Source organism: Pogona vitticeps, chromosome 3 (genome assembly GCF_051106095.1).
Source record: "Pogona vitticeps strain Pit_001003342236 chromosome 3, PviZW2.1, whole genome shotgun sequence".
Lineage (NCBI taxonomy): Eukaryota > Metazoa > Chordata > Lepidosauria > Squamata > Agamidae > Pogona > Pogona vitticeps.
The window spans coordinates 32,912,392-32,932,525 of NC_135785.1; the positions used below are offsets into that span (position 1 = coordinate 32,912,392).

Consider the following 20,134-nt stretch of genomic DNA (forward strand, 5'->3'; position numbering starts at 1 on the left):
TACAAGGCTTGATCTAGATTTTTTATTGCACTGTATTTGTATAATGAGGGTAATTCTGTTTCTCATGCATTCCTATATACACATCCAAGAAATATACAAGTGATGTAATTGTGACAAAGGAGATGGGATGATAAAGAATTTGTAGGACAGACAAGAAGTGAAGGAGAAACAACAAAAACAGATTTAAAATAAGTTTGATTGAGCACTGGGGTAGTGTCTCTGTGTCTGGAAAGATGCTACTTCGTATTAAAATCAGTCTGAAATAGACAAGCAAATTCTGCATAAGGAGGCCAGTATATAATCCAATGGAATTGGTAGAATTGGGAGAAAAAATTAAGAGAGAAAAAATTAAGAATCAGGAAGGAGGCCACATCACAAAACATGACAAAGGCCTTTCAAATGCTCTATCATATCACTCTTGAAAACAATTCTCAAAAGCACAGAAAATAATCTGCAACACGTTTTATAAAACCGACAATCTCACCCTCATAGCACAGTAAGTGAAGCACATCCAGTATAAAGTGTTGCTAAAATAGAAGAGGGACCTGTCAGTTACTGTGCACCTTTCACCTTTAAAGTGTATGCTAAGAAAAACAGTTTTCAAACATACTATAAGCATTTCTACCACTCTGAAATAATAATTAGATGTGAAGCTTCATGATGACTCAGATTCAGTTCTGGTTCTCATTCATTTCTAATCAATTTGAGGAGGCAGAATTTCTAGCTCAGATAAATTCAGACAAAGTTGATGCACATCCTCATCAATGAAAATGGAAAAGTTGTAATGTGTGGCATTTCATGTTACCTTAGCGAACAGTAAAATGGTCTGCTGTTGTACACAATGTTGGTCTATTTAAAGTGTTTTGAGTTGCAAAAACCTTGTGTTCCCATCGTAGAATTTCTGAACAATTTCAAAGTGTTCCAGTTTAAAACATTTTAAACGTACAGATTTCATGCTGATCAGAATCTCAAAGTTAAGCAATGGGCTTTAGCATTAGTATTAACTCTGCTAGTGATGATTCTTTGTTGCCTTATTTTGTGCCTAGAAGACTGTAAAATGGTTTACAGAAATAGTGAAATACTTTTATTTTTTGTTATTGCAGATTTAGTTGTCAGGGCTTCATTTGATTTCTGTTGCCATAGCTTCACAAAATCTATTGAACTGCATTTAGTTACCAGTCAAATAATATAGATGTTACTTTAAAAAATCTTGCTATTATGCAGGTGCTCATTCATTATCCCTCAGTTTATCCTCTTTTCTCCAGGCAAGTGGCAGGATCAGTTGCTGATTGCCTCAGCCAAGGGGAGGAGTTCTTAAATGCCTGTAGATTTTTCCTTCTTGTGGCATGGAAGTGAGGTTTCGAATTCTCCAGTAGTTGATTGAGAGCTGTCCAACCTGGAAGTCTCATCTTCCAGCACCATTTCTTGTTGCATTTTGGATTGTCACTTCACAGAATTTTTAAAACACAATATAGTCAAAGTGCTTTGCCACTGTCATGTTCTGGATTTCCAAGTTGACAAATATTGAAAGTAGTTTACCATTATCTTGTGCAGTAGTCTATATTTTGTTAAAATATTTTACTTATTTATTTAAAATATTTCTATGCCACCTTTCTCCCCAAAAAGGACCCAAGGCAGCTTGCATCACTAAAACAGTATTTAAAAGCTAAAACAGTAAGTATACAAATATTAAGAAAGGACTAAATAAGTGCAATATTAAAATGGTAATTAATATCAATATCAAAACACATTTAAAACAACATAGCAAAATGGACTGTTTAAAACAACAGTCCATTTTAAACCCCTCTCAGAGCACCAGTCATTAAGGAAAAGCCTGCCTGAAGAGAAAGATCTTTGCTGGCCTGTAGAAGGACAGCAAAGATCAGGACAGCCTAGCTTCCCTTGGGAGGGAGTTCCAGAGTCTGGGAGCGGTGACAGAGAAGGCCGTCTCCCATGTCCCTACCAAGTGCACCTGTGAGGATGGTGGGACTGAGAGAAAGGCCTCCCCTGATTATCTTAATGCCCGGGCAGGCCCCCACTTTGGGCACCTTTAAAAGACAACTAAAAACATGGCTATATATTCAGGCCTTCCCTCCAGCTAACACTTGATTTTCTCTTGTTCTCATTTATTTTAGTTCTGTTTTTGTATTGTGTATGTTATAATGATGATTTATGTAACTCTTTGTATTATTTTACTGTTTGTTTTCACTGGAAGCTGCCTAGAGTGGCCTTTTAGGCCAGATGGGTGAGGTATAAATAAAATAAATAAAATAAATAAAAATAGAGGGAAATGCTATATTTTAGCCTGCGCAAGAACACCACACCCACCCGCAAACATGCCACACCCACCAACAACCACAGGGGGTGCCCCCAGCCCCCCTGTGCACAGACAACCCCCAACCGGTCCGCGGTTCGAAAAAGGTTGGGGACCACTGTTTTAGATAGCTTGGATCCAAGCTGTTTAGGGTTTTGTAGGTTATAACCAGCACTTTGAATTCTGTCCAGAAATGGATTGGCACCCAGAGGAGCTTTTGTAACGGATTATATTTTAACACAACACAACAAATAAAAACAGACCTGGGGGTCAAGTGTCCAAGATCTAATCATGTCCTTCATATGAGCCTCACTGTTTCTATTGGAATCTGCTATTATGCCTCTCTCCTACATCTCCCTTCCTCTTATGCACTCTATAAACTTTCTCCAGATGTCTGACAAAGCTGATGGAACACAGTTTTTACATGGACAGGTGCAGGCAGAAGAGAAGAAAATCCAAATTCTTCTGAGTTATTTTAATGTCAGAATACACCAGTGGATTGTGGCCTCTGCACATAATAGTATCAGTGGATTTAGCCTAAATAAATGGTGTCTATGTATCCATACATTCAATTCTGTGCCTGTGCAGAGTCACTGTTCAAAACTTCCTAGATGAAACTATCTAGAGTGTATACATAAGTGAGCTCCTCCTGAGTTCTGCTCCATCTACCATAGTGGCTACAACTAATAGGATACCTGTATTTTTCAGCTTAAATCTTTCTTCCTGGGAAAAGCTATTTTAGCCAGAGTCCCCTGTTAAAATGTCCTGCATTAGTAAATCAATCACCAGAAACCCTCAAAATTATTGTGGCATCAGTAGTGCTTTAAACCCTAGTTGATATGACAGCTTTGGTACTGACTCAACAGATGACCAGTTTGTCAACACTAATTTACCTGGTGTTGGCTCAAAAATCATGGTAGGAAAAGAACTGTCAAAAAGAAGGTGAAAAATAGCATGTCAGTTGCTGCTGATATTGAAGAACTGCCTGTATTGCTAGTCCATTTTACCATTAAAAATCTTGCAGGCTAGATCCTAAACCTTTAACTCTGCCACATAGTTATCCCCCTTGATACCCAACTACTTGGGTCTGTAGCAAAGATTGAGATTTGTGAAGAGTCTGTTCTAGCTGAGCTGAATGAGTCATGCCCGAGCAAGCTCTATCAGACCAGCTATGCCACACATCAGACACACCTGCTACAAAATCTCCAGAGAAGAAATCGGCTTCATCCTATTACCAAACCAGAACCTCTGAAGAGCATATTATGACAACTCTCAATACCATGACTATCAGTCCTAATTGCACTACTGTTTCAATACCACTGAAGAGTATTCACCATCTTCTCATTGATACATCTGTCTCCATGTTGGTTTGTGCTGTTACTTTGTCAGTTCACATCAAATCTTCCATTTTAGTTCTGCTTCTTGGTATTCAAGAAATCCCAGTACCACTATTAGAATATTATATGAGGCTTGATGTTCCCTTCCTGCCTTTTTGAAAGCAATAAAGACATCATTGCATAAGTGCTCTTCCATTACTATTGGTTTTCATCTAGAAATTATTTGCAAGTTCTTGGACTTGGATAAGGGCTTTCTGTTAAAACACCTGATGCCTAATTCCATTACCATCACTTCTACTGGGAAAAATCCTCCTCTGCCCGATAACAAAGATGGATATTAGAATCTTCTGGGCCACAAAACCAATTTAGGAGCTATGTTGGGACATTGCAAACCAACAGGCCTACCTCGTATGCTGCCAAACTTTCCTGTGAGTTAAATTGGCTAGCTTGATGGAGTGACTGTCCAATGGCAAGAGGGGGACTGCAGCTTTCTTTTCCAAAGAACCTGGTTCTGTCTGCTGTCAGCAAATCAGCTCAGCTAAACACAGTGCAGGATGCTTGTTGAAGACACTGGAGGCTGTCATTACCTCAAGGCTTCACTCCACAACACTGCAGGAGCTGACTGCTCAAAGACTGAAGACCTGTCTTCTAATGGCTTCAGTCTTTTTTTTTCCTGAAAGGAGAGATGAAAAATGAGACACAGATAATAAGTTGCCCAGTACAGCCTAGTTCCATTCTCCACCCAGTGTCATCAACTGGCAGACATCATTTAATTATTTTTGATATCAACTGTTAGCATTGTTGTCACACTCACTCTTAAACTGATACATTCCGTTCAGCCTGGAAACAAGACTTCAACAGGACTGCAGTTGAATGGGAACAGGTCAAAGATGATGCTTTCCTGCTCATCTGGAAAGGAGAGCACCTTTACATGTTTCAATCCTTCTCGCTACTCACAAGGGACATCTTCAAATGCCACTGGGTTTGACCAGACAGCATTCTTATAGTCTTAGGGTGCCTACATAATTATTGTCCTCTTGAACCTATGGCATAGAGACTGTTTTGTCAGATGCCTCTCTGAGCTGATGTCATCTCCAGAAAATGGTGATTGTTCTTCATCCTGATGTCTCCACACTCAGATTGACAGCATGCCAGATCCACTCCTAGATAGAGTAATTCAAGTTACTCAAACTGTGAGAAAACCATATGTATAATACTCCCAGAACTATAAAATGGGAGATATTTTCTATTGTCCCTGTTGATAAAGGTTCATCATTTTCATTTGTTAAGGTTTATCCAGCTGCAGTATCATCTACCTGAATCTATGTTCCACACAAGGTGCTACCAGAGTTGAAAAAGTTCGCTTTCATGGTACCAACACACCAATATATAATCCCTGCACTATTAATCTCTTGCTGGAGGTTCCCCTTAATTCTTGTGAAATTCATGGAGCTGCCCTTGAATTGCTAGTTTCTATCCCTTTGGATTTGCTAACAGCCAAATTAGCTTTTATTGTTGCTATCACTACAGAACTTTGTTTCTGGTGGATTAACCATACTTACTTTGGTACCTAGACAAAGACATGTTTTGGCCTATCATTACTACGGAAGGTCATTCAACCTTTCACCTGTTATAAGACATTGTTCTCCTTGCCTGCTTTCCCTTCGGTACAACAGATGGCAAAAGGCCATTTCCATATTACAAATATTTGTTTTGTAAATCTCTGTGGTTCTTTTTGGTTCATTCTGGCCCTAAGAAGGGACTGCCAGTCTCCTTACAGTGAAGCACTGTAAAGAGACAGTGAATTGTGAAGACAGTCATGCTTGCATGTCAGCTGGCTGAGACTATTGTCAGCTGCTGTACAGAGCCATTCCACCGGGATAGTGTTCACTTATACTGCATTTCCTGCAGGGAGTTCTTATACCCGAAATGTGTCATGCAGCAGCTTGGTCCCAATCTTCATTCAGCATTACTGAGTTGACATCAGAACTCAGAGGGATGCTTATTTGGTAGAACTATTACAGTGGTGCCCCGCATAGCGATGTTAATCCATTCCAGATTAATCGGTGCTATGCAGAAACATCGCTAAACAGAACAGAAAAAGCCATATGGCTCTTATGGCTCCCAAACTCACCGTTCAGCGAAGTTCCTCCATAGCGTCGCCATTTTCGCGCCCTTGTTAAGCGAGGGCAGGGCACGAAAACACTTGCAGTGGCCATTTTGGGCACCCAGCAGCCATTTTGGAACCGCCTATCGCTGAACGGTGAGTTTGGGAGCCATAAGAGCCATATGGCTTTTTCTGTTCCGTTTGCCTGTTCAGAACATCACAATGCGATCGCATCAGCGATCTAAAAAAATTGATCGCTATGCGGATTCATCGTTAAACAGTGCACTCGTTAAGCGAGGCACCACTGTATTTCTGTATTGCTCCCAAGGAGTGCAAGTTTCTACCTGCCTGCCCTCTGGAAGCCTTTACAGGTGAGCTTATTAGACTTCACTCATATGTATAGATGCACCAAGACTATGAAGAAAAAAAACAGGTCTCCTACCTGTAAAGATTGTTCTTCAAGTGGCCATATGTGTTTTTACACAACAAAACCACCTTCCCTCTTCAGAACTTTAGGTAACTGATACCCTGCTGCTGTGTCATCAAAATGTTTGAACTGAGGGGCAACCCATAAACTCATCCACTGTAAATAGGAGAAGCAGAGCCATTGCTAAAACTGTCTTTATCTAGAAGGTTCTGAACAGTGAGGTCTGAGTAGGCACACAGACCCAAATGGACACATGCACCAATGACCACTTGAAGAACTAATGTTAAGAGGTAAGCAGTCTGTTTATAATAAGAGAGAACTGGAGCTGCTGATCAGTATAAAGCAGTGATCCCCAACCTTGGGCCTCCAGGTGTTCTTGGACTACAACTCCCAGGAAGCCTTTACCACCACTTCTGCTGGCCAAGATTTCTGGGAGTTGAAGTTGAAGAACATCCGGAGGCCCAAGGTTGGGGACCACTGGTATAAAGGATAATAGGACATTGCTATGTAAACTGTTAATGAAGGGTCCAGTTTCTGCAGGCTGATTATGTGGACAGGATCCTTGGAGAGGTGAGGGCTACCCCATGCCTGCTGGATCCTTGCCCTTCCTGGCTTTTAAAAGCAGCCAGAAAGGGAATGGTTGATTGGATAGGATGAGTAGTGAATGCCTCCTTACCACAGGGTTTTTTGTTAAGTCATTTAGTCGTGTCTGACTCTTTGTGACCCCATGGACCAGAGCACGCCAGGCCCTCCTGTCTTCCACTGCCTCCCAGAGTTGCATCAAGTTCATGTTGGTAGTTTTGGTGACACTGTCCAACCATCTCATCCTCTGTCATCCCCTTCTCTTTCTTTCACACTTTTCTAACATCAGGGTCTTTTCCAGGGATTCTTTCAAAAAAAAAAAAAGACTCCCAGGGAAAGGCCCTGATGTTAGGAAAGTGTGAAGGAAAGAGGAGAAGGGGATGACAGAGGATGAGATGGTTGGACAGTGTCACTGAAGCTACCAACATGAACTTGACCCAACTCTGGGAGGCAGTGAAAGACAGGAGGGCCTGCCACAGGGTAGGATCTCATTTTGCTTAAAGGAGACAATAATAAGACCATTATTTAAAAACTCCTTGGAACCCACAATACTGAATAATTACTGACTGGTATCTAATAACAGGTTCTTGGGGAAGGTACTAGAGTGGGTTGTGGCCTCCCAGCTCCAGAGGTTTCTGGATGAGACAGAGTATCTAGACCCATTTCAATCTTGCTCCAGGCCTAGTTATGGGTCAGATGGTTTTGGTTGCCTTGGTAGATGACCTACGTCAGGAACTGGATATGTGTCCCTGTTGTTTTTGCTGGACCTCTCAGCAGCTTTTGATAATATCACCCGCAATATTCTGTCCTGCCTCTCTGGAATGGGACTTGAGGGCACTGTTTTACAGTGGCTACAGCCCTTCCTGGAGGAGAGAACTCAGAAGGTAGTGCTTGGGAACTTCTGTTTGAAACCTTGGCCGCTGACCTGAGTAGTCCCTCAGGGCTATGTTTTGTCTCCTATGTCATTTAACATCTACATGAAACCACTGGGAGAGACTATCTGGAGTTTTGGGGTTCGCTGACACCAGTGTGTGGATGACACCCAAGTCTGTCTGTCCTTGCCACCTAAATCCAAGGAAGCTACTTCAGCTCTAGATCAGTGTCTAGTATCAGTAATGGACTGGATGAGGGCGAATAAACTGAAACTTAATTCAGACAAGATAGAGGTGCTCCTGGTTAGTCAAAAGGCAGATCAAGGAATAGAGATGGTGCCTGTACTGTGTGGGATTACACTCTCATTTTTAAAAAATGTACACAATTTGCATGCTCCTGCATTCAGTCCTGAACCTGGATACCCAGATCTCAGCGGTGGCCAGAAGTGCATTTGCACAATTAAAACTAGTGTGTCAGCTACATTGGTTTCTTGAGAGATCTGATCTGGCCACTGTGATGTATGTCCTACTTACTTCCCCGCTGATTTACTGTAATATGCTTTATGTGGGGCTGCCTTTGGAAAGTGTAAGGAAACGCCAGTGGGTCCAAAATGCACTAGTCAGATGGCTGGAGCCAGTTACAGGGATCACATAACCCCCCAGTAACAGCAGCTCCACTGGCTGCCGATCAGTTACCAGGCACAATTCAAAGTCCTGGTTTTAACCTATAAAGCCCTAAATGGCATGGGTCCAAGCTATCTCAAAGACCATATCTCCCGTCATGAGCCACCTCATGTGTTAAGATCATTAGCAGAGGGCTTTTTCTCAGTCCCCACTACCACCTCAGGTGTGTCTGATGGAGACACAGAAGAAAGCCTTCTCTGTTGCTGCTCACAGACTTTGGAACTCTCTTCTACAGGAGGCCGACCGGCACATCTTTGCTATCCTTCCGTAAGCAGGCAAATACCTTTTTCTTCAGGCAACCCTTCTTTCAGTAACCAGCTACTTGTGTGTGATTTTTAGATAGTTATGCATTACTCCTTTGTCTAGACAGTTATATGAAGTTGCTTATGCAGCAAATCTTACATACTGTAAATCCAGCCCATTTATTTCATTTGGATTTACATTCAGTCGTGGGTAATACCAGTCTCTCTGGTATCAGTTACAGTAAACGTGAGCAGACTATGTTGCATATGAATATGAATGAATAAAGCATGTTCAGAATTAGTGTATTTTATGTTGTAAGATATGATACAGTGTAACAATACATGTTTTTCGTGTGTGATATTAAAAATATATTCACAGGGACAGAAAACGAACTCAAGATTTCATGGAAGCAGATTTTTCAGAAAGGTATGTGATGCTGAAGAATTGTACATAAATAATATCTCTAAATAAAATACACTTCATTTCAATCTAGTAGCTGTTTTAATTGACTCTTCCCCATCTCCAATACCTTAGATTTCTTTATCAAAACAATTTTCTCTATTATGTAGATACCTGCATTCCAATCAAGTTAATATTCTGGCCTTGTGCTTACATGAAATCTATAAAATATGACTTTGTGTTTGTATGAAATCTACAAAACATTCAAAAACAGAATTTATTGGTGTCAGAAAATTTATTTGTAGTATTGTCTGTATGGAAATTTAAATCAATAAACTGAAACGTATATTTAAATATCTCTCTCTCTCTTTTTTGTTGTTTTGTTGTTAAACTCACATCTCATTATCTACCACAGCTCTCATGCTGGAAGTTATGTTGGCTGTTTTGTACCTTCACCAAGTAACTTGTTTAGATTTTTCCTGTCTAGCTATAAGTCAGATTACAGCATGCAAAGCAAAGAGTCATATAGCTACTGGGCAGGGCAGATGCCTTTGTATTTCCACATCCCATGACTATCCTGTTTGGCATTTAGTTGTAAAAGAAGGTGTTCCAGGCTTTTTCAGTTAGGATGATGCCCTTTACTTAAGTTTAACTTTTACAAGTTAGACAGTTTGTTCTCAGTCAAATTTAATGCCTATCTATTTTATGAATCTGAATTAGATGATACCAGTATTTTTTACAAGAAAGTACTGTATCTGAAAAGTGTATAGCTATGAATAGGAGCGATTGTGGACCATTTCTAAGTTTCTCGCGCTGTTGCTTTCTTTTTCAAAGAGAAAAAGCCCTGTAAACCATTGTAAGGCATATATTCCTTGGTTTTTTTTAAAAAAAATCTTAAGACTCCAATAGGTATTTGCTTCTAATATTTGCATCATTCCTGAAGTGTAGCTTGATCTCAATAACAAGTCTTACATAACAAACTTCTTCTTTAATTAAATGTCTTTGAACTTTGGAATTTTCCATGTATAGTCCAAGCCAGTGTTCACTGGAAGCAGGTAGAAATTGAAACATAACACTATTATTGCAATCTATTACTTTTTCAGTGAAACATATCGGTCTTGAAGAACTCTGACTAAATTTTCATCTTCCTAGGTAGCCTGATATGCTTCTGCTTCTTTTGGTATTTAAAGAAAATTCTGCTCATATTTGAACTTCATGAGTATCATTTTTACATGTTTTAAATTTAAATATTTTGTTAAATTTTGCATGTTTTGTGTCAGAGACTGTATAGATGAGAGTTTTCAAATTGAATTTCATCTTAGGCTGCATTGGCATTATGGTTATCATTTTAAAAAAAGTCAGCTAGTTTGTTCTTTCCCCTTGTTACACTATTGTGAGACCACAAATATTATTAGAGAGGATATTTTTGTACAAGCAGTTTTGGCAATGGACTGTGAGTTTTATGGGGAAAGGCTGTTCTACATCAGTAAGAAAGATGGGTGATTCAGAACCACTGTTCTGATTGCTTTTTGTGGTGGAGAATGTCTAGGAGTGTAATGTGGCATACTACACTATCTTTTGTAAAGATAGGTGTGTTTCCAATCAAATGCATAGGTATGGAGTGTAATGATATAGTACAATGGGATGAAAACTGCACGTCAACTAATGCAACTTTTTTTCTGAAATAAGATGCATAAATTTTCTGTATGAGGGGTAGGTCACATTAATTAATCCTAGTGATGGTTAGAGTCCAGTATTGCAACTAGAGTAGACCCATTGAATCACTGGACTTTAAAGAGGAGTTGACTCACCATATCCACACTCATATGGGTCTACACTAGCTGTGGCTTGCAACTGGATTTCAGCCATTGCATAATAACAGATTTGTAGGTAGGTATAATTTCTAATAAATTTAGAGTTAGCTTATGGAAAAGTATAAAACAAGTGAAACTGATACTTAAAATATTATACATTGTGGGCAACAGTCCTTTGGATGACCTGGTTGTATTTGTGGTAAGTATATTTGATGGATGGTGACCATATTAGCTGGAGTACAGTTCACAGCCTATAAAGATGGCCCCAGCTTTAGTCCCCTCCAGCTTGACAGATCTTACAAAAAGCTATGCTTGAGACTAACTATGTGAAACCTCAATAATCAGAGGCAGTATCCCACTGATTACCAGTTACTGTGGAGCAGTTTCAGGAGGAGGCTGTTGCCTTCATGCCTTGTTTGTGGGCTTATGAAAAACCTAGTCTGCTACTGTGTGAAGCGGGATTGAAATGAATGTACCCTTAGCCCACTCCAGCAGAATTCACCTGAACTATCTTTAGAGAGCTATCGCCAGCCAGAGCAGAAAATGTTAAGACAGATAATTCAACTTGATTTGTTTATTGCAAATCTTCCATTCTACAGTTTAAGAAAGGATATGACATATTCATCAAAGAAAAACATTAGGAGCATGAGATGCATTAAGATAAATTATTTTTGTATCAAATGTTTTCATGTATTTTTCTTTGAAAATATTTTGAGCCTCTTAATCTGAATTAATATGATCTGTGCTTCCAACATTCTGGTAACTTCAAATAAACTTTTAAATGCTTTTTGTTGTTGTTGTTGTAAAACATATACTCATAGAATAAACACTAAAAAGAATATATAGTGGCCAAAATCCTGTTGCTTAGTGTAGTAAGTTACACTGAAGTTGACCCATTGACTCACTGAGGATTTGGCGAGTCGATTCTTCTAAGTTCCATTGATTTAATTGGGTCTACTCTAACTGTAATTTATTTGAGGACAGTAAATCAAAATGACTCATCAAATCACCACTGATTCAGTGAACCTATTCTAGTGCAATTCACTACACTAAGCAACTGAATTATGGGCAATATTTTGTGAAGTTTGAAGTAAAAATGTGTCTGACATTTTTCATTTTCCTTCAGATATATATGGTTTCAAATACTGTTGATACAAATACTCCACATTTAGTATGGAAAGTCTATAGTTGGTTTGAGTTAGCAAGATATTTTTTACCTTTCCCACAGTAAAAGAATTAAAAAAGGAGATAAAAATGGAAAAGGTCTGAGACATTTTTCAATGAAAGTGTGTGAAAAGGTGCAATTTAAAGGAACAACATCTTATAATGAAGTTGCCGATGAGCTGGTATCAGAGTTTACATCAACTTCTAACAGACACTTAGATACAGTAAGTAATACTGTACTTAACACATAATTGCCTGCCCTTCATATCTGTAGTTTTCCTGTTCTGATTTGTTGTAGTTAATTTTTCCCTTATCAAATGAAATATTTTGGGTTATATCCAATTTTTAGTATCGTCACCCCTCCCTAGCTTCTCCAGGTGTTTAGAGGACTCTGAATAAATGCTGAGGATCAGTGATGGAGTTATTTTGTATTAGTATTGTTGTTTAAAGAAAATGTAGGCTGCATCAGTGCTATGTTAGAAAAATATGAAGGGTAGTCCAGGGCCTTGTTGACCTCTCTTATAGTCTACTCCTAATCAAAATAGTCTCAGTCTCTGTTGTAAGAAACAAGAATGAAAACAATAAATCAAATACAGGGTCAAGTGCAGATACTGTTGACTGTTTTGCAGTCTTTCCAAGATTTGAGAACTTTTGTTTTAGTTTATTACTTAGAACAATGAATCACTTGCTTATTTTGAAGTAATAAAAAAATCTAGATATGCCTAACATATATAAAACCTCCTCCTTTGGTTAGACTAGGCTTGGGTGATTATGACAGGAAAGGAAGACCACTGATAAGCTGACATTTTGTGTGTATTGGCTTTCCACAGCCATGGTCATAATTCAGGGCTGTAGATTAGTTAAAGTTTTCAGAACAATACCTTGCCAGTAGTTGAGAACTCAAGCTATATGGTGAAACTCTAATACATTTTTCCATTAAAAGTTTTATTTTTGACATCTCTAGTCAATTGTTGATATATTTTATTATGTTATATTTTAAGCAGTCTTATGATCAGAAAAATATTAGGCGGAGAGTCTATGATGCCCTTAATGTGTTAATGGCAATAAACATTATTTCGAAGGAGAAAAAAGAAATCAAATGGATAGGTCTTCCTACAAACTCAGCTCAAGAATGTCAAAACCTTGAGGTGAGTAAGGTGCATGTAAGTATATATTAGTGGACATTGGCTGAAATCCTGTTTATATTGTAAGCCAGAGTATGACTTTCTGTCTGTTCCTTCCTGGCAAACAAAGCACTGCTGCCACAATTCTCAAGGGTAAATGTGCCTCCAAGAATTATAGCACCAATACTTTGTTTACCAGGAAGGGAGGGTGGAAAGTTATTTGTTGGCTTACTCTATGAGTAGGATTTCAGCCATTGTATTGCAGTCTCTGTTTATAGAAAAGGGTATTTATGTGAATTCTGTTTTTTTAAAAATAATTATTGCCAAAATCCTTTTGAATAAATTACACTGGTATAATGTAAACGGTGTACCTTTTGGAGACAAATTACCTCAAATTAAGAATTATCTACAGTGGTTACTTGGGTGGTTCACCTCCAAATGTTACATCATTTACAGTACCCCAGCAAAATTATGCAAGAGAGTTTTGCCAGTATGATGTTCTATAATAACTCTAGTAGAATAATAATTTCGAAATTGTGCTGTTATGCTATATGTTCATTAGGAGTCATACGCCAATCAAAACCATTATGCAGACTGCCAGCTGGTTAATCCATACATTTTAAAATTCCATTTATTTTTAAAGTTGCTTATGTTTTTAAGTTGCATTCAACTAATTTTGTATAACACAAAAGCACCTGGTGGCATATGAAATTTCCTATATGGATTGTCCTTTGTGCTGTGATTTAGGTTCATTAAAACAATTGGTTCCCTAACAAAATGTCAGCTTGGTTCAGGAAAAGACACACCAGTGAATATTCTTTTGTATCTAATTTCATATTTATTCTCAAGGTAGAAAAGCAACAACGTATAGAACGAATAAAGCAGAAGAGGTCTCAGCTGCAAGAACTTCTGTTACAGGTATGCTTTACTCAGAGGCACCCCTTTGATTCTAATCCATTTTGTTAATTGTATTAAGTAAATCAGGGGGTTGGTCGGTTCTACACATAAGCATTACTAAATTAGTAGAGGTCACAATGATATGTTGCTGCCTTCCACCTAATTGTACTGCCTTTGTTATTTCCTTTCGAAATGCCACCTAACTCAAAATTGCTTATAAAAGCCCATATTGCGTTGCCACAGTTAGCCATAGCTCTCTTAAGTAACATTTTCTAAACTTGAATTTGTTCAGTAGATACTCCATAGTATAACACCTACTGTTGCTAGAATATTAAAACCAGCTTTCCAGTTCCTATTTTTTTTATATTATTACCAGATTCTGAAGCAATAATCTAGTAGCAATATTGCTCTGTGTTTAAATATATTCACTTCATTCTGCAGCAAATTGCTTTTAAAAACTTGGTACAAAGAAATCAACACAAAGAGATTTGGGGCCCTCCATCTGTGAATTCTACAATACAACTACCTTTTCTCGTAATAAACACAAGCAAAAGAACTGTTATAGATTGCAGCATCTCTTCAGACAAGTGAGTGTGATGTGAAAACATGCTGGAGGGTTGTCTATTTTGCAGTAATGAAAAAGGCCTTTCTTATAATGGTATATTACCATATAAATTATAAAGATATGATTAAATTCCAGTGCACCTAGATTTTCTTAACAAAGAAAGGAATATGTGTACCCAAATAATGAGTCAACTAATTGGTCCATCTAGTATTGTATTGTCAGTTTTGTCAAGCATAGGTGGATTTCTAGAATTTCAAGCATACTTCTTTCCTAGTCCAGTAATAATTTATAGATAATTATAGCTGTAAACAGTGTACAGTGGCGCCTCGACTTATGAATTTAATCTGTTCCAGAAGATGGTCATAACTCAAAATGGTCGTAAGTCGAAGCACCATTTCCCATAGGAATGCATTGAAATGCAATTAATCCGTTCCAGCCGAAGAAAAAAAATCACACACACATACCAAAAAAAATCACTAAGATCCATCGGAAATTAATCCCTTCTGGTCGATTAATCCCTTCCAGCTGAAGGGGGGGGGGAGAAAAGGAATCAATCATGCAAGACCCATTGCAAATGCAAAGAAAACAAAGAAAAAAGCAATCAAGCATACAAGACCCATTGCAAATGCAAAGAAAGCAAAGCAAAAAGCAAGCAGATCATGCAAGACCCATCGGAAATGGGGGGACCCCAAAAGCAACCAACCCCCCCAAGACCCATCGGAAATGGGGAAAAAATACCAACCAACAACAAGCCCCCCCCAAGACCCATCGGAAATGGGGGGAAAAACTCAAAAAAAGCAACCAAACCCTTCAAGACCCATTGGAAATGGGGGAAAAATACCAACAAACAAACCCCCCAAGATCCATCATAGCACAGAAACATAACCCCCTCAGCCCAAAACCATGCTGCAAAATCCAGCCAGAACAGTTTTTAAAAAGCAGAAAGCAGCACCTTACCTTACCAGGCAGTCTGAAGCCTCCTCCGATCGCACTCACTCTAACCACTGGGGCGAAAGAGCTACAAAGAAGCAACCTCTTCGTCACCAACAGTTAGCAATTTGAATTTCCCACCTTTTTCCCCTGCCTTTTTCTGTTTGTAACTGGAAGCTCCGGTCACAAGTCAAAGCAAATTTTGTGGCCAGAGCTGGTCGTTACTCAAAATGGTTGTAAGTAGGGATGTTCGTAAGTCAAGGCACCACTGTACATTACTCACTTATGGAGCTGTTCCCAATAATGAAATTGTTGTGCAATGTTTACTGCTTTGGAGACTCAATCCCATTTTATTCTTTTAGTGGTTTCAGTTATGTTAAAGATAAGACTAAAATGTGTGTATTTCCCCATAAATGCCTTAGGTAACTCCAACTGAGAATTTTGTTGGCTAACATTCTGAATTTAAAATGAGTCTACACATGATTACAGAGTTGGAATGCCATGGTAGATGCTAATCTGTTTTCTGGTTTAAAGATTGGATGATGCAGATGCTTATGATTTACTGAGCCATGTTCAAACCTGTCATTTTAAAATGTGGAACTGATACCCATAGGTTTAGATTTGTATTTGCATTTATCTGGTTTACAATATAAATATCTCTAGCTTGCAGTGCTTAGCTACTTTTAGGAAATAAGCATAATTTCCCTGAAAATTGTTTTGATTCAGAAGATGGACCTAATTTCTGAGCATGCACAGGTCTGCTAGGAGCCCACATGTGTAGCTTTCCAGAGTGTATAGTATGCATATGCTAGGACATCTGTTTCTTCTGACCAGAGAGAGTAGATCAAGAAGGCAAGCTCTTTGGTTTTTGTCACTTGGCTTTGTCACTAGGAAGAAGAACATATTTGCAGAACACTGCTGAACTGTCAGATATGTGCATCTCTATCCAGTGGTCATATATCATCTGCAGCAATGTAAACATCTTGTTAAAGTAATTACTGGCATAAGAATGTCATAGGAATCATTGCAAGTGAACAAAAAGTTCATGTTTGTCTAAAGAATACAGGTACTAACAGCCATTTGAAAGTTGGTCAGTGATACATTTTGAAAAGATATCAAAAGATTTGCAATTGGATGTGGGTTTCATTTACAAAGGGGATCTTTCTTACTGCATACTAGAAAACCAGAAGCACACAGAAATAGTTATTTGTGCTCTCACACGTGAGACCCACACCGAGTTGCATTTGAATTTGTTTTCTTTTCATTGAGCACTCCATAACTGAGAATAAAGTTTATCTGATTCAGGATACACCAATAGAAAACATGGCTTGGTAATCTGAGATCAATAAATGTCATTTCAAAAGTGACTTTACATTTGAAGAGAATTATATGACACAATCTTGAAAATAAGAGGAATGCAGGTAAACAAAAAGGAGGAACTCTTTTCTTCAATTGCAGTGTAATGCTGGAAACAGTTGTGTGGGATTAAGAATTTCTTTGAAGAATACAATTCTTTGAAGAATAAAAGTTATGAAAAGTTTGAGACACAGCATTTCTTCTTCATCAGTTACATCTCAAAGTCTGCCTAAATATATCTACACATGGATGAACTCTGCTCCAATTGTGACATTTAAAATGAAATAGCTCAAGGATCTTCGAAATAAAGATTTTACTGAAGAAACAGATTTTATAGACAATAAAATAGCATGAAAAAATAGCAAAATAGCTAATGGCCTTGTTATTTATTTGAGTTATATCATGCCATTCTCCCATGAACAACACTCAAAAATATTTGATGTACAAGGTAGCGTATTGTGTCATGATATGCCATATTTTAACAAAATAACATATAGTGTGCCAAGTAGCACGGAGGTGAGAAATAGTTTTCTTAAGCAGCTGTGAGAGAGTGCATACTTTTTATATCTGATGAATTTGGTACCTGTTATGCATCTATCATCTATATTCTGTATGTCTTCTTGCATCTGCATGATGTGAGTGGCTTATAGTTCTTAATTTTTTTGAGTCTTGAAAAATGTCAGGCATACTGTATGTGAAATCAGAGAAATTATGAACAACTTGTAGAATATCGAACTTGTTTTTACATGCATGTTTGGAATTACAAGATAACATGTCACAATAATGTTTCTGTTGGCACTCTTGACTGTTTTTTTCCATTGTTTCTGCCCCTTCCTCCTAAACTTGGGTACATCATTCGTATTCTGTTGGAAGCTGATCCACAAGAATTTAAAGCTATCTGCATTAGAGAGATTTTTCTACATATTATTCTCTGAAAATAGCTGCATAATGTCAGACAATAAAATCTTTATCTGACTAGAATAACTGAAGTAAGCATGGGATTTTTGGATTTTTTTTTCAATGCAATCACCACAATTTACCAGGACTTCTCTCAACCAGAATTTTGGCAGCTGTAGCCAAAAAATCCAAGTCTTCAGAGGAGTTTCAGTATGCACACCTGAGGCCCAGCATGTTCTTCTCTACAGCCATTGCAAAGGGAAGGAAATGGTCAGACTTTCTCATCTGTTCATTCAAATCGATCTATTCCTAACTGCCATTTTAGTAAGTTGCAACTAAAATAAGCCCATTTAAATAAGTGGAACTTACAGAAAGGTTAACTCACAAAATCCCCATGAATTCAACGAGCCCACTCCGATATGACTCACTACACTAAGCAACAGGATTTCAGCCACTATGTTTTACAGTGCATTTGTAATGTCTTAAAGTTAGCAGTTGTTGTGGTTTTTAGTGTGCTTTAATATGATTTTATTTCCATGTAACAATGAAAATATATTGGACATTGACCAGGGAGTTGGACTTGATAGCCTTTTAGGCTCCTTCCAATTTCTTTATTTTAGGATTCTACGTTACCATTAAAAAAGTAAAGGAAAATACACATCCATTAACACATCCTTCTTATTTACTGTAATTGTATAATGATTTATACTGTAGTGATTTACTGATGACTCCTATGTATGTTTTTTTAAAAAATTTCAATTATAGAGATTGTTAAAAATTAATAATAATAAAAACATTAAGTTTAATAATAATAGTTTTCCTGCGATAATAAGCTATCTTAAAAGTTATTTTCACTCATTTATATAAACTAGATCTAAAGCAGAGATGGTGTCAATTTAAATTTAAGGGGAAAGAGTGTGGGGGAGGTGACTTTGTTTTTATGGTGAGTTTGTATATGACCTTTGAAATCCACCAGTTCTACAAGAAAAACTTCTGGCTTAAACAAGAGTTTTCATCAACTTTGAATCTGTTTAATGAGGGAGAAAAATTATGGACTCCTATTGTCTTGCATGGAAAAAGTAGTTTTAATTGGGAAATATAACAATTTGAACCTGCTGACATGGCACTTACACAAATACAACCAGAGGTCTTGCTGAAACCAGCTAGGTTTTAAATCCATTTTTGTCTCATGAAATAATCCTGTAAGTATAACTTTATTTGGACACTTGTCAACATATAATTTAGAAAAATGTAGCTAAGGTTTTTTTTAAAGAAATGGTCTTGCTTTTGTTTTTTCACTTCCTACAGATTTGAATATCTTTTTAATTTTGATAATGCTTTTGAGATCCACGATGACACTGACCTATTGAAGCGAATGGGAATGTCACTTGGTTTAGAGACAGGCAAATGCTCTTCAGAAGACCTAAGAACTGCTAAATCACTAGTGCCTAAAGCTTTAGAAAACTATGTCACAGGTAATATAATTGTGGGGTTTGCATACTGTCGAGTAAATGCAAAGCCTCATCTTAGCAAAGTTTCTAATGATGTCAGACTGCAAGAGGATGTTGAGTGATTTGTGAGAGATGGCAGGATTGCAATACTAACTACTGTAGTAGCTTTAAAGGTCTGGGGCTAGAAATTCCAGAGGATTGCAAATGAATCAAGTTGCTTCAATGGGCTCTGTTTAAGTAGTCCATTGATAGTTCAAAACAATGATACTTGCATAGCCCTCTGATTGAGATCTTAATGTTATGTTGCATCAAAATGGCAACAGTTTCTTACAAGACAGAAGTGCTCAAAGAAGTCCCATTTCACCCCACTATCCAATATGTATTCACATGGAAGAAGGCAGCTCAGAAATACTCATAGTCTAGAACTACAACCTTTTTACTTAGAGCATAAACTAGTATAGAACAGTTGTGAGACATCTTGAGTGAACTTTACCTTTCTTAAATAGCCAATTTATAACATTTATTGTTACTTGCTTGACATGTTCATGGCTCCTTTAGAATAGATGTAACTGTTTAGTAGATACCTTGGGTCTACTGAAATTAAGAATGTCAGGAGATCTGTTTGAATTTGATAGAAACCATTCTACAATTTGAAAGACAATTCTTTGTGGTCTCTGTGACTCACAAATGGGTTTCTGTGCCTGCACAGAGATTGAGTAGCACATTCCAGATTAGTTCTGCCTCAGCCCTCCACTGCATATGCCCCTGTGCACCATTTTGCTCTCCTTAGTTTTTGTCCACCACCAGAGTACTCCACATCAACAGAGATTACTAACCACAATTTCTTTGTGGCCTCTATGAATGCACACAAATGAGTTTTACTGTGCCTGTGTAGGACCTCAGAATATTCTACTGCTTTAAAAGATGTGATTAGTAGGACATTGCCCCGTGATGTGCGTGCTCTGCCCACC

At 37.9% G+C, this 20,134-nt stretch overlaps 1 protein-coding gene across 26 annotated transcripts in view; it reads left to right on the plus strand.

Moving 5' to 3' along the window:
- Positions 1–20,134, plus strand: part of TFDP2 (transcription factor Dp-2) — a 57,089-nt gene that overhangs the window by 16,990 nt on the left and 19,965 nt on the right. For 16 of the 26 annotated variants that reach the window (XR_013542970.1, XM_078389142.1, XM_078389153.1 and 13 more), the window contains 6 exons: positions 8,945–8,992; positions 12,008–12,167; positions 12,945–13,091; positions 13,917–13,985; positions 14,406–14,551; positions 19,021–19,187. Coding sequence is in view for 25 of the 26 variants with exons in the window: in XM_078389142.1 (XP_078245268.1) it covers positions 8,945–8,992; positions 12,008–12,167; positions 12,945–13,091; positions 13,917–13,985; positions 14,406–14,551; positions 19,021–19,187 (737 nt within the window). In the remaining variant the exon portion in view is untranslated. Of the gene's footprint in view, positions 1–1,626; positions 1,675–8,944; positions 8,993–12,007; positions 12,168–12,944; positions 13,092–13,916; positions 13,986–14,405; positions 14,552–19,020; positions 19,188–20,134 lie in introns of all 26 variants that reach the window. The other 10 variants (XM_078389152.1, XM_078389160.1, XM_078389161.1 and 7 more) reach the window with 4 other exon arrangements.